Source organism: Gopherus evgoodei, chromosome 7 (assembly GCF_007399415.2).
Source record: "Gopherus evgoodei ecotype Sinaloan lineage chromosome 7, rGopEvg1_v1.p, whole genome shotgun sequence".
Lineage (NCBI taxonomy): Eukaryota > Metazoa > Chordata > Testudines > Testudinidae > Gopherus > Gopherus evgoodei.
This window is the reverse complement of record NC_044328.1, coordinates 71,796,765-71,811,171: the sequence shown is the minus strand read 5'-3', so window position 1 is coordinate 71,811,171 and position 14,407 is coordinate 71,796,765. Positions and strand designations below refer to the sequence as shown.

The 14,407-nt window shown below is 44.7% G+C and overlaps 1 protein-coding gene across 1 annotated transcript in view; it reads right to left on the bottom strand.

Annotated features, from left to right (window-relative positions):
- Positions 1 to 8,445: 8,445 nt before the first annotated feature.
- The window catches only part of LOC115655590 (cytochrome P450 2H2-like), a 102,342-nt gene continuing 96,380 nt past the window's right edge, over positions 8,446 to 14,407 (bottom strand). Inside the window, exons 12-15 of the mRNA XM_030571211.1 lie at positions 13,250 to 13,391; positions 10,538 to 10,725; positions 9,561 to 9,702; positions 8,446 to 8,761 (exon numbers count right to left, since the gene is read on the bottom strand). Coding sequence (XP_030427071.1) covers positions 8,580 to 8,761; positions 9,561 to 9,702; positions 10,538 to 10,725; positions 13,250 to 13,391 — 654 coding nt within the window. The 3' untranslated portion in view covers positions 8,446 to 8,579. The remainder of the gene's footprint in view (positions 8,762 to 9,560; positions 9,703 to 10,537; positions 10,726 to 13,249; positions 13,392 to 14,407) is intronic.

Here is a 14,407-nt window from a genome sequence, read left to right as displayed (position 1 = left end):
AGAAAGAGAATGGAGAGAGACTTACACATTAGTACCATGCAATCAAAAAGAAGAATCTGTTTAGACAGGCTAAAAACACACACTTCACACCCAGAGGAGGCGCAACCAGATCAGACGAAACTTGAAGATCCTCACAGCCAAATGTTACAACTACAGCATAGTAATCACCTACGATGAACAGAACCTTGATACATTACTCCATATGGAAGCACCATCTAAGAAAAAATTATATATGTATAATCACTAATCAAATGATTTTACATTGATGCTCCTTTTCCATGAATTAAAGCAATAGGAAATAAATTGATAATAGCCCTTTAAGTCTTCAACCCCAATGAGAGAAAGAAAAAAAGAAAAGGAACTATCATATCAACTAGCACCTATCAACATCTTTAGAGCAGCCACATCAGATCTCAGAAAGCAGTACACAAATTTCGTATGGCTGTATCATTCCATAGGGATCTCCTCTTGCAAGGGAGGACTGTGCAGATTTTTGAGGTATTTTTCTGTTTGAAGGGAACTGAATGACACTATCATAGAATCATAGAGGATTAGGGTTGGAAGAGACCTCAGGAGGTCATCTAGTCCAACCCCCTGCTCAAAGCAGGACCAACCCTAATTAAATCATCCCAACAAGGGCTTTGTCAAACCAGGCTTTAAAAACCTCTAAGGATGGAGATTCCACCACCTCCCTAGGTAACCCATTCCAGTGCTTCATCACCCTCCTAGTGAAATAGTTTTTCCTAAAATCCAACCTAGACCTCCCCCACTGCTACGTAAGACCATTGCTCCTTGTTCTGTCATCTGCCACCACTAAGAACAGCAGAGCTCCATCCTCAGGTAGTTGAAGGCTGCTATCAAATCCCCCCTCACTCTTCTCTTCTGCAGACTAAACAAGCCCAGTTCCCTCAGCCTCTCCTCGTAAGTCATGTGCCCCTGCCCCCTAATTATTTTTGTTGCCCTCCACTGAACTCTCTCCAATTTGTCCACATCCTTTCTGTAGCGGGGGGCCCAAAACTGGACGCAGTACTCCAGATGCGGCCTCATCAGTGCTGAATAGAGGGGAATAATAACCTCCTTCGATCTGCTGGCAATGCTCCTACTAATGCAGTCTAATATGCTGTTAGTCTGCTTGGCAACAAGGGCACATTCATATCCAGCTTCTCCTCCGCTGTAATCCCCAGGTCCCTTTTCTGCAGAACTGCTGTTTTGCCAGTTGGGATAGCTTAATTTTGGCAATTGATCTTTGATTATCAGCAGATAAGTATGCCCAGTGGTCGGTGATGGGATGTTGGATGGGATGGGATCTGAGTTACTGCAGAGAATTCTTTCCTGAGTGTTGGCTGGTGAGTCTTGCCCACATGCTCAGGGTTTAGCTGATTGCCATATTTGGAGTCGAGAAGGAATTTTCCTCCCGGGGCAGATTGGCAGAGGCCCTGGAGGTTTTTCGCCTTCCTCTGCAGTGTGGGGCATGGGTCACTTGCTGATGGATTCTCTGCAGCTTGAGGTCTTCAAACCACAATTTGAAGATGTCAATAACTCAGACATAGGTTAGGGATTTGTTATAGAAGTGGATGGGTAGGGTTTTGTGGCCTGCTTTGTGCAGGAGGTCAGACTAGATGATCATATTGGTCCCTTCTGACCCTAAAGTCTGTGAGTCTGTGAGTTGGTCCCCAGCCTGTAGCAGTGCCTGGGATTCTTTTGTCCTAAGTGTAGAACTCTGCACTGGTCCTTGTTGAACCTCATCAGATTTCTTTTGGCCCCATCCTCCAATTTGTCTAGGTCACTCTGGACATTATCCCTACCCTCTAGCATCTCTACATTCCTCCCCAGCACTACCCACTGATCCCAACGATCTAGCCAACTTTCTATCCACCTTATAGTCAATTCATCCAATCCATACTTTTTTAACTTGCAGGGAAGAACACTGTGGAAGACCATATCAAAAGCTTTGCTAAAGTCAAGATATGGCACATCCACCGCTTTCCATATCCACTGAGCTAGTTATCTCATCATACCTCTGAACTATCTTCTTGCCATTCTCAACATGGAGCGTTGCTGGGTATTTTAAAAAATATTTCAAGTCCACCTTTCTGGCCAATTGTTCACTTGGTTAAAGCAGCCTTCATTGCAACCATGTCATGGGCATAATTTTGAAAGAGTTGTACTCTCATTGCTTGTTCTCCTGATAGCAGCTCCTTTTTTCCTCTGGATTTCTGTAATGTAAGCTCCTTAGTAGCAAACTTCATGAACTTCACAATCAGTGCTCTTGGGCAACCTCCTGGAGCTGGCTTGGGGGCAAGGGCCTGTGTGCCTGTTCTATATCAAAACAAAAATCTACTGCCAGATCCAACAACTTACCTAGCAATGTAGGGACAAATTCAGAGGGTTTCTCTATTCACTCAGGGACACCCATAACTCTGATATTACGTTGTCGCAAGTGGATTTCTAGGTCAATTAGCTTGGTCTCCACGTTCTTGTTACCATTACAGTTCTTCATAATACATAATTTGTTCTCTTTAAAATCATCTTCCACTCCAGAAATTCTGGGTTCTGCTTCACCCATTGATGTGGACAGAGCTTGTCGTGCACTTTGAATTTCAATCATGATGGCCTGAAGGGTGTAAACTGTAGATTTAATTTGAAGAGTATTTGTGGCCACTGGCTGTAGTACAGCCATCAGTTGTGCTCCATCAGGCTCACACACCATTTTGTCTGTGGCAGGGAGGGAGGCAGATCTCTTCCATTTTTTTCGTTTTCTTTTTTTTTGTGCTTTCAGGTTCGGAGAGGAAGATGCGGAGCAAGAGGCAGGATGGGGGGTTCTCTAGTCAGGGACAATATTTCTTGAGGCTGGGTGATGGGGTTTAGGGGACAAAGTTTGGGGATTCCCTCTGGGCTGCTTTGGAGGTGAAGCAACCTGCATCCACCTTGCTCACGGTGCCCTCTGGTGTCCAGTTTTCTCTTCTTGGAAAACCCATCAGTTTGCTGATATCATCCATCACTGAAATGTGGCTGATTGTGGGCAGTGATCTAAACATAGGTTCACAGCGCCATCTAGAATTCCCTCTCTTACCACCTCCCTACTTCATGTCATCTCTGGACACAAAGCCCACAATTACACCAGCTCTTTTGCCTCTGCATCCATACTGCAGACTCAGATCCATTTTGCTATTTCCATCTTTTTTAGTGTAATAGAATCATAAGACCAGAAGGGGCCTTGAGTGGAAGGGATAGCTCAGTGGTTTGAGTATTGGCCTGCCTAAACCCAGGATTGTGAGTTCAGTCCTTGAAGGGGCCATTTAGAGATCTGGGACAAAAGTCTGTTTGGGGGTTAGAGTAGATAACCTCCTGAGGTCCCTTCCAACCCTCATATTCTATGAGGTTATCTAGTCCAGTCCCCAGCACTCATGATAGGACTAAGCATTATCTAGACCATCCCTGACAGGTGTTTGTCTAATTTGCTCTTAAAAATCTCCAGTGATGGGGATTCCACAACCTCCTTAGGAAATTTATTCCAGTGCTTAACTACCCTGACAGGAAGATTTTCCTAATGTCCACTCTAAACCTCCCTTGCTGCAATTTAAGCCCATTGCTTTTTGTCCTATCCTCAGATATTAAGAAAAACATTTTTTCTCCCTCCTTGAAACAACCTTTTATGTACATGAAAACCTCTTATGTCCCCCATCAGTCTTCTCTTTTCCAGACTAAACAAACTCATTTTTTTCAATCTTCCCTTATAGGTCATGTTTTCTAGACCTTTAATCAGTTATGTCGCTCTTCTCTGGATTCTTTCCAATTTGTCCACATCCTTCCTGAAACGTGGCACTCAGAACTGGACACAGTATTCTAGTTGAGTCCTAATCAGCACAGAGTAGAGCAGAAGAATTACTTCTTGTGTCTTGCTTGCAACACTCCTGCTAATATATCCCAGAATGATGTTTGCTTTTCTTGCAACAGCATTACACTGTTGGCTCATATTTAGCTTGTGGTCCACTATGATCCCCAGATCCCTTTCCATGGTACTTCTTCCTAGGCAGTCATTTCCCATTTCATTTGTGTGCAACTGATTGTTCCTTCCTAGGGGAAGTACTTTGCATTTGTCCATATTGAATTTCATCTTATTTACTTCAGATCATTTCTCCAATTTGTTCAGATCATTTTGAATTTTAAACATATCCTCCAAAGCACTTGCAACCCCTCTCAGCTTGGTATTGTCTGCACACTTTATAAGTGTACTCTCTAAGCCAGTGGTGGGCCGCATGCAGCCCATCAGGGTAATCCCGGCGGCCCGGCGCTTCCTGCAGATCCCAATGGCCGGGAATGGTGAACTGCGGCCATTAGGAGCTGCGGGGCAGCTCAACGTCAGCAAAATGTCTTGTGGCCCACAATCAGATTACCCTGATGGGATGCATGCGGCCCATGGGCTGCAGGTTGCCCACCATTGCTCTGTGCCATTATCTAAATCATTGATGAAGATATTGAACAGAACCAGACCCAGAACTGATACCTGTGGGACCCCACTTGTTATGTCCTTACAGCATTACTGTGAACCACTGATAACTACTCTCTGGGAATGGTTTTCCAACAAGTTTTACACCTACCTTATAGTAGTTGCATCTAGGTTGCATTTCCCTAGTTTGTTTATGAGAAGGTCATGCAGGACAGTATCAAAAGCTTTACTAAAGTCAAGATATACCACATCTGCTGCTATCCCCATCCACAAGGCTTGTTCCTCACTGAGTATCTCCAACCATTACCTGTATTTTGGAGTCTTTCCTCCCAGGTGTGTTAGTCTGTAACTGTGCTCAAATGAAAAGGGAACTGGTCACTAAGGGGTAGAGCTCAGAACAGAACCCCCATTTCTGGTGTGGCCCCTCCCCCGAGATATGGCTTAACCTTCCTCCCTCCCTTTTCTCTCCCTCCTGCTTGCTTTCACCAATATCTGATGTGGCTTCTCCCCTCTCCTGACGTGGGTTAGCTGCTGGGTCCTTTGCTGCTGCCACTGCCTGTTGCCTCCTCTCAAGTGACTTTGCACTGTGCCAGGGTGGTATGTCCCTTGACAAGCTCAGCGACCACGCTAACAGCTGGCAAGACGTAACAGCCGGTACATGAGGGACAATAAGGTAAATAGCACAAACCCCAGTGATGGGATGACACACCAGGAATAGCAACAAATGGAGGAGGGTATTACTGGGAACAGGAAAATAGGATCTGGGCAAGGCCGAGATTCAAGTTAACTGAAAAGTAATACACATTTATAAATAGGCCCCACCCCTCACACTCACAGACTCCTCCAATCCCATCTCTCTCCCTGGCACTTTCCCCAGGCAGGGAGCACGGCTGGGGTGGCATATCCTGAGACGGAGAGGTGCAACTCCATGGCAGCGGCCAGCTTAAACAAAAGTCTCCTTACTACTTCTTCACTACTGGGTGGGCAGGGTCCTCTCCCAACTCAGCCAGCCTGTCTGGCCTGGAACCCTCCTGTGGCCTGGCTCAGATCTTTCGCCTCTGGTCCCTGGGCATGCAGACTGGAAGCTGCCAGGTCCCCGCAGCCAAACTCTTAGAGTGGTGCAAAACTTCCTCCACAGAGAGGGGGAATTCAGCAGGGACTCCCTGAGCCACTCTGACTCTCTTCCAGCTTCTAAGCTGACACTCCATCCTGTTTTCTGTGTCTTTAAAATTAGGCTGTCCCCTGCGCAGCTAAGTGCCTGGGTGCTGTGCAGCCTTGGCTTCTCATTGGTCCAGTGGGCTGCTTCAGCAGCTCACCCCAAGCAGAAGTCCGCCTATAGTCCCAAGCATGGGTTTCTACCATCTAGTTCCTTCTACCTCCACCCTGATCTTCAAGCATTCTTAGAATGGGGTCAAAGGACATCAGTAGCCATCTTATTTATAGCAGCATTGCCCATCTCAAGAGATCAAACACCATGCATATTTGGGGTTGGGAAGGAATTTTCCTCCGGGGCAGATTGGCAGAGGCCCTAGAGGTTTTTTGCCTTCCTCTGCAGCGTGGGGCACGGGTCACTTGCTGGAGGATTCTCTGCAACTTGAGGTCTTTAAACCACAATTTGAGGACTTCATTAACTCAGACATAAGTTAGGGGGTTGTTACAGGAGTGGGTGGGTGAGATTCTGTGGCCTGAATTGTGCAGGAAGTCAGACTAGATGATCATAATGATCCATTTTGACTTTAAAGTCTATGAATCAGACACCCAAAAACAATTAAACTGGCCCTAAAAATTATGAAGTTTTTTTTTTAAGTTTATATTGGGGGATGGGTTGTTTTTTCCTATCCATTGATAGTTTAATTCCCCCCGTCCCTCCCAGGTGAGTGTGTCTGTCACAATCACTGTTGTTTGGATGAGATGTTTTGAACCCTTCCTGCAGGAGCACTCATCCCATATCTGTCCTGCCCTGTCCAGCAATGAATTCTGCCTCAGCCTCTCAGCACAGCCCCCTCCCTCCCCCACCCCCGCCCCATCTCCCTCAGTCCTGACCTGGTGGGGAAAGGAAGGGAAATGTAGAGAACAAGTTGTGTTGCCTTCAAAATTCCATCCCATGGCTACTTCTGGGGTGTTACTGCAGCCTCCTGCCCTTTACAGGCTCAGTCAAACTCCTTGTGAATTGCCCCGTCTCTACAACATGGTGAAGCAAAGCCCTGAATCAGAACTCCAGGAATGTTTGGCTCCAGGCCTGGATCCAAAGTTGGCAGCTCAGGCCCATCTCTACGGAACAGAGGGCACCATGTTGTGATGATGGCAGTTTGATTTTAAATTCCTTCCCCCTGAAGGATTCGTTTAATATTCAGAGGAGTTTAATATTTGAAGATGATCTTTAAAGAATACACATTTATTAAACTAATATATGTTTGTGATTCTGCCACCATATTGGATATGATGCCGCAGGGAGATTTTCCTTGGTGAAGCCTGACATTTTCTGCACAGGACTTTGTGAGACATTGGAAAGGGAGCCTGGTGGGGGGCTTTCCACTCAGTTATAATTCAGAGTGTTTCTGATGTGCAGGAAGAAATCAGAGCAATAGTATATGGATAGTCGATGGATAACGCTGTGGTAGTTAAATTAAGCATATGTTCTCTTTGACTTCAATTCTGCTCACTTGAAGATCCACAGCCCTGTTCAGTGAGGGTGCACAAAAGAAGAGAAGCCAGAATTCCGCACTAGTTTTGCTGATCATTTGGAAGCATGTCATATAAGAGGAGCTTGGAATGTGTATTTTGATGGTGAATGGTCATTATCGTAATCGAATCTATGTAGAATGACTGGACTTATTAGAACCAGGGTAAAAGCCTTGCAGAGGCTGGGAAGAGCAGCTGGACGGCTGCAACAGATCAACAGAACTATTTTACTAAGGGTGATAAAGCATCGTTTAGACTTGCTTATACCATCAGATGGCACTGTGGTAAAGAAGGAAAATTAAGTTTAGGGCTCAGTGGGAAAGAATCAACATCAGAAACAACTCAGGATGGGTGAAAAAAAAGTAAGATACAAAAATAAAAGCCCAGTTCTTCAGCCTTTACTCTCATCAGCAGTCCTATTGACTTAAATAATTCTCAGGTGTAGTCCCATTGAACATAAGAACAGCCATACTGGGTCAGAGCAAAGGTCCATCTAGCCCAGTATCCTGTCTTCCAACAGCGGCCAATGCCAGGTGCCCCAAAGGGAATAAACAGAACAGGTAATCAGCATATAATAAAATAAACAGAACAGGTTTGATGTCCCTATCCTCCATGAATTTATCTAGTTCTTTTTTCTACCCTGTTATAGCTTGGCCTTCACAATATCCTCTGGCAAGGAGTTCCACAGGTTGACTGTGCGTTGTGTGGAAAAATACTTCCATTTGTTTGTTTTAAACCTGCTGTCTATTAATTTCATTTGGTGACCCCTAGTTCTTGTGTTATGTGAAGGAGTAAATAACACTTCCTTATTTACTTTCTCCACACCAGTCATGATTTTATAGACCTCTATCATGTCTCCCCTTAGTCTCTTTTATGAAAAATCCCAATCTTATTAATCTCTCCTTATATGGAAGCTGTTCCATACCTCTAATCAGGCCTAAATTCTGCTCACAAAAGAGGTATTAGGGAAAGGCAGTGGATGCCAATGAGATGGATAAAATAGTCTCCCATGCAATTCTTTTTCAGCCTGTTTCAATTGGAGCATATTTATTTGTAAGACAAGATGAGGTTTGGGGGATAAAAATGTCTGCAGCCTCCTCAGTGTATTGTACAGTAGCTAGCACATGCCACGCTAAGCTTCCAAAATGCTACACTGGAAATGAGCTACCACAAAAATCAACTGAAAACATACTCAGCTTTTGTCAAGAATAGAGTCACATCTGAGAACACTGTAGGGTTACTATACGTGGCTGGGGTGGGAGCCATAATATATTTATTTTTTTGGTATTACAATTAATTTTGTTAAATCCCAGTTGTTTACAAAATCGGGTTATTTATCTGTCTCTGTTACAAAACAGTGAGTTAATTTCTGTATTAATGAATCCAGGACCTGAGACAACAAAATTCATGCACTACTCTAGCACACTGTCGTGGCTTTTCATGGTCTTTATCGAGGCAAAACACAGAGCTGGTATGGTTTTGGTGTATTTGATACAAAACTCGTCACTAGAGTTATATCAATGTCCTTGGGGTCAACGAGAGGCTTCAAGGTAAAATTCTGCAAAATTGTTGTCAGTATCAAAAATATCTCCATCCGAGCCAGACCCTCTCCCACACAAATCCGCTTCCCTGCAATGAAAAAGGAATATTGAGGAGATGCAGGAGATCTTTCATTGCAACACATGTTATATATTGTTACAATGAAACTAAACCTCGGGATTAAAGTTAGATGCACAGAGTGATTCAGGGTAACGACCTGGAGGATAATGGCTATTTCTCAGAGTTCAGGAAGGTGTGAAAGTGTTTGGGGGCTTTAGAAGCCTTTCACCCATTGTTTTAAAGGCTGAGCTCCATATAATAAGTGGCCTTTTAAAAACTAATATGTGGAGACCAGTGGGCAGATGTGGGGTTTGATAATAGTTAATGCAGGTCCCAAGCCAGTTAATACATTTAAGGGAGGAATTAACAGACAGCGAGGTGTAGGCATGCTGAGTAGCAGAATGGAGGAGAACAGCATACAGGGTTTTTTGACAGAGTGTTGGGATTTTCATTGATTGGAGTAAAGTTGAGAAGTTAAGCAACTCCTACTGATTTCTCTCCAGGTGACTATGCAGATGGCTTCTGCTCTGTTGCATGTTACTCCCTTCAATTTTACTTTTGCATGCGCATTCAATCACAATTCGTCCACGGTGGGCTGACACAGACAGACAAAGGAAGATGTGAAATTGCCAGGCAGAGTTGAGAGTAATGCATGTTCAATTAGTTAAAAAGAGACTGGAGACGGACAGATGCTTCGCTGTTGTGAGAGGCTCTGCTTCAGGGATGGCCCGAAAAGGCTCTGCAGACTACAATTTGAGAACTCTTTGTATACTCAAGACAAAGCTAAGAGAGAATGGTCTGGGACCTGAAACAAACATGGCTTTTTTACCTGCAGAAAAAGGAATGAAGAAGTCACTCTTCCTAAAGGCACCATTTTCATCCAAGAAATGTCCTGGGTTAAATTGCTCTGGCTTTGGAAATTCTCTGCCGTCATGTAGGACCGATTGCAGAACAGGGAATATAGTGGTGCCCTGAATTAGCAAACACAGACAAAGAGAATTAAAGTGGACACTGTCCAAAGCAGAGAAGCCTCCAGAATTCACTGGGCTGGGCAGTGGGACATGTTTTTCTTTCCTTCATTTTCCTGCATCCCCAAGAACCAGAACCAGAAATATTAAAATTCCATGAGAAAAGGTAAGCCCATCAAATGGGAGCCCATCTTCAACAAGAAGATTCTGGAATCTCATGGTTTCTGCATCAAAGAATTTGGAAACGTCTGGCTAAGATCCAGAAGTGTTAGGTGCGTCTCTCAGCTGGTATTTGGAAGTATTTGACATTCCCTTGTCTTTATAATTTAGTCATCGCACCAATGGTTTCCCCATCACTATTTATAAAAAATAAAATATAATAATAAATAAAAATAATAATAATAAAGCTGAAAAGACCTATACAACTCACAGTGTAACTCAGTTAGCAACCTAGGACATGGTCACTGTGAATTGTGGTTAACACATATTAACACATCATCAGGACTAAATCCTGGAGGAGAGATGGAACCAGCTCAGAAACTGACCTCCCAAAAGAGGTTCAAAAAAAAGAAGGAAAGCTTTGCACAGCCTGCTTGGTATCTATTCTATATCTAAAAGTTTGAACTGGGCTCTAACCCTATCTTCTGTAAGGAGAGCTGAGCCTGCAGAATGCAGGGTTCTGTTCTTCATGCCGATAACAACTGGAACGTTGTTGATAACTGTGAAAAACATGTGTCATACTAAAATCAGAGCAAACATTTCTATTGTGAATAAGTCAAAACTGTATAGTGGAAAAGGCGGAGGATCGGGCCCTCTCACAGAAACGTTGAGAACTAACCTTGGGGATAATATATTCTCTGAAATGAGTGTCTCTCGTCACTGCATGTGGGACACCCATCGGGACAATGTTAGCAGTTCTCTGCACCTCGTGTATCACAGCATCTGTGTAGGGCATCTGGCTTCGGTCCGCCATGCAGGGGCTTCGGTTTCGGCCAACCACACGGTCAATCTCTTCATGAACTTTCTCTGTCATCAAATGAACAAGATTAACAATAAAGCTAAAGAACAGGATTCCCATAATTTTGCCCCCATTCTGTTACATAGTCAGAAATGCACACAATTCAGCAGATACATGTTGGGAATATAATGAGTTATAACAATATAACAGTTTTGGGTTACAGAAACTATTGTATATGGTATTGAGGATAAAATGCCAATAATGTAACTATTAGGGCAGTGATATGGTTCATAACTGGTTATGTTATAAAAGAGCACAATGTGATGTTATCACCAGAGCATATATCCAACTGCTGTGCAAGAGATTGCGGCCTAAAATCCCCCCCACACTCCAGTCAATCATCCACATGAGCTTGGAGGAAGCCCATGACGTGGGAATTAGCACTGGATATTAGCCGGGTATTGATAAATCTCTAACACTTGCCTTTATTTGAGGGGAGGGTCTGGCACTTTGTATCTGTATGAAATTCAGAGATTTTGCTCTATGGTTGTTATTGAAATATGCTGTACACTTGAAAGTCGTCCACTGCCAGTTCTCCAGTGACAACAAAGCAGGGGATCCGCTCCCAGGAGGGTGTGAAATTACCATTAATCAGCGGGGGGACTTTTAAACAAGAGATTTACAGTGCTGTAAGCAGGGGTGAAAGTAATTTACAGGACTTACCAGTACTGCCAGAGTCTTGAGGGGGTGTGGCCTCATCTGGAAGAGGCATGGCCTCTCAAGATTTAAAGGCCCGGGGGCACCGGTTTTGGCTGGGAGCCCCAGGGCCTTTAAATCAGCTAGGGGCTCCCAGCTGAAGAGGTGGCTGGGAGCCCCCTCTCAGGCTCAGGGGCAAATTAAAGGGCCCAGGGCTCCTGTCCCCGGGGGAACCTTGAGCTTTGTGGGGCTGGGGCAGGGATTTAAAGGGTCCAGAGCTCCTGCTGCTGAGGGGAGCCCTGAATCCTTTAAATCCTGGCTCCAGCCCAGCCACCAGAGCTGCGGCCGGGATTCAAAGGGCTCTGGGCTGCCTGCAGCCGCAGGGAGCTCTGAGCCCTTTAAATCCCAGCCACGGCCGGGATTTAAAGGGCTCTGGGCTGCCCGCAGCCGCAGGCAGCCCAGATCCCTTTCAATCCCCACCGTGGAAGCCGGTGCAGTCCAGCACGGCGTACTGGCTCTTGCCAGTACACCGTACCGTACCATACCAGCTTACTTTCATCTCTGGCTGTAAGAGAGCTGCACAAGCATCACACAATGGGGGATTGCTCCACTCTGTGACTCAGCAAAGCCCACCAGGACATATCTGAGCTAGTATTTTCCAGGCACACAGAGTGCGGATACAAAATAGGAGACAGTGGCATCATGCTTTTGCCTTTCTTCTCCCCTACCTAGACTGGAAGCAACAAGAATACTCGGAAGACCAAGCCTTGAACTGAGGAGACTGGTCCCAGGTTAAAGGGGAAGCCTGTGAATTAAGGATTGTAACATACCTGCAGCATCCAGTGGGGTGAGAAAAATGGCTTGATCCAAACGCTGCATAGTCTAAAAAGGTTCAAGATTTAGACTGTGTGCTTAACTTTTATTTTCTTTGGTAATTCTCTCTGACCTTTTGTGCCTATCACTTATAGTCACTTAAAATCTATTTTTCTGTAGTAAATAAACCTCTTTTATATTTTACCTAAAACAGTGTGTTTTGGTTGAAGTGCTTGGGAAATCTCAGCTCAGTTTACAAAGGCTAGTGCATGTCCTCTCCACATCAAGGAAGAGGTGGACTGGATAATGAACTTACACTGGTCAGGCTTCTGACCACGACAAGACGGTACAGCTCAGGGGTACAAGGCTGGGGGCTTGGGAGATTTGCTGGTGTCTTTCTCTGTGTGATTCGTGAATGGCTCAGGGAACATTCATGCAATTTACCTAGGTGTGGGGATCCACATGCAGTTGTACTCAGTGATAACAGCTCATGAAGGGGTTTGCTGCCTGTCACTAGCAAAGCATTATGAAAGACAGCCCAGGCTGGAAAGTTAAGGGGGGAACAATGGTACTCCAGTTCCAGGTTGTACCGCAGGGATCCTGTCAGAGAGGGGGCCACCTGACAGCCCTGGAATACGAAGGCTCCTGTTACTCATAAACCAGGCACCTTCTTGTCAGTGGCAGCACAGGTTTCTCCTGCACAAACACACACATTTTCTCCCAGCCCAAAATCCTTAGCTTGGACTGGGAGGTGAGAAAGGAATCCAGTCACAATGACTTACTCAGGCTGAGGACCCTGTGCTGAAATCACCCATGAGGAGGTTGAGTAATGACAGTTGGGATGGTGCTTTTCAAATGTGGACACTTGTCTATGCAAATTGAACTAAAACACTCATCCCCAAACATATCTCAGTTTAAACCAGCGAACAGCTTGCACACGGCGGTAATGTCAGTTACTTCCAGCCCAAGCCAGATTTGATCTGATGACTTAAGGGACAGGGGTCTGTATCCGTTAGAGATCCCTTGAGCCATGTAATCCCCTCATCTCTCCAAGACTTAAAATTGTGTGTGTCTGTACAGTACCTTCTATTTCTGGGTATTTCAGAAGAATCAGGAGCGCATATGTCAGGGTGGTGCTGGATGTTCCCGTTCCAGCAAAGAATAAATCCAATGTGCTTCTTACCAAGTTATCAGTGTTAAATTCCGACTGGTTGTTTTGACGTTCCTGCAGAGAAACTTGTTATGGTTGTTTGATCATTGACTGTAAGAGAATGGGATCTATTCATACAGGCCCAAAGTCTCTCAGCTTCTACCTGCTCTGTGTCCCACCTGCCATCTTTATAAAAATCCTTATAAAAATAGGCCACAGCCCTGAAGATTGCAGTAGCACTGCAGGGATGTTTTGGGTCATTGCTGTGGAAACACATGGTCTTTTCTATTAGAGGAGAATTGGAGCTTTACTTTTACCTGGTTAATTTTCATCTGTATTTTTAACTGTTGTTGTTGATTCCCTTTGCTTTCATATTTTGTTTGGATGGGCAGCACTAATGCCCTTGAAAACTTTGAACCAGAAAGGAAACCAAATGTTTCTAACCAATTTTTAGCCTTGGAGCCAGAAGGACTGAGTCTGATGCTCCAAAGGAAGTGAGATCCCCACTGAAAATGGAGATGGCCTGGCTACCTGCTGACCGAGGGCTGCAGTGGAAGAATACCTAATAGGCTGTTGCTGTAAAATATTGCAGGAGATTAGCAGGAGGGGTTTCCAAAAAAGCTGGTAATAGGTTAGGTCTGTGGGTGTGGGCATAGGAAGCCATTAGAAACTGGTTTCTCCTGCTAATCCCACTGATGCTAACACATACCAGTAAAAGTGCTTCTGTCCACCTTATAAATAAAATCTTTTCAATGGCTAACCTCCAACAGAGCTAATGTACACATTGCCATGTGCTGTTGATACCTGCTTTGGGTGCTTTGTCCTTTTAAGACATATCTACACTGAAATTAAAAATCCATGGCTGGCCTGGGTCAGCTGACTCGGGCTTGTGGGGATCAGGTTGAGGGGCTATAATATTGCAGTGTAGGCATACAGGATCGGGCTGCAGCCCAAGCTCTGAGACCCAGAAACATCTACACTATTCACACAAATGAGGTGAGCAGGGCTTGGCTTTTAGAATGTAAGTTCCAGGGGCAGAGACCAGGTCTGTCTTTGGTTCTTGTACAGAGTGATAAATACCTATGATAGGT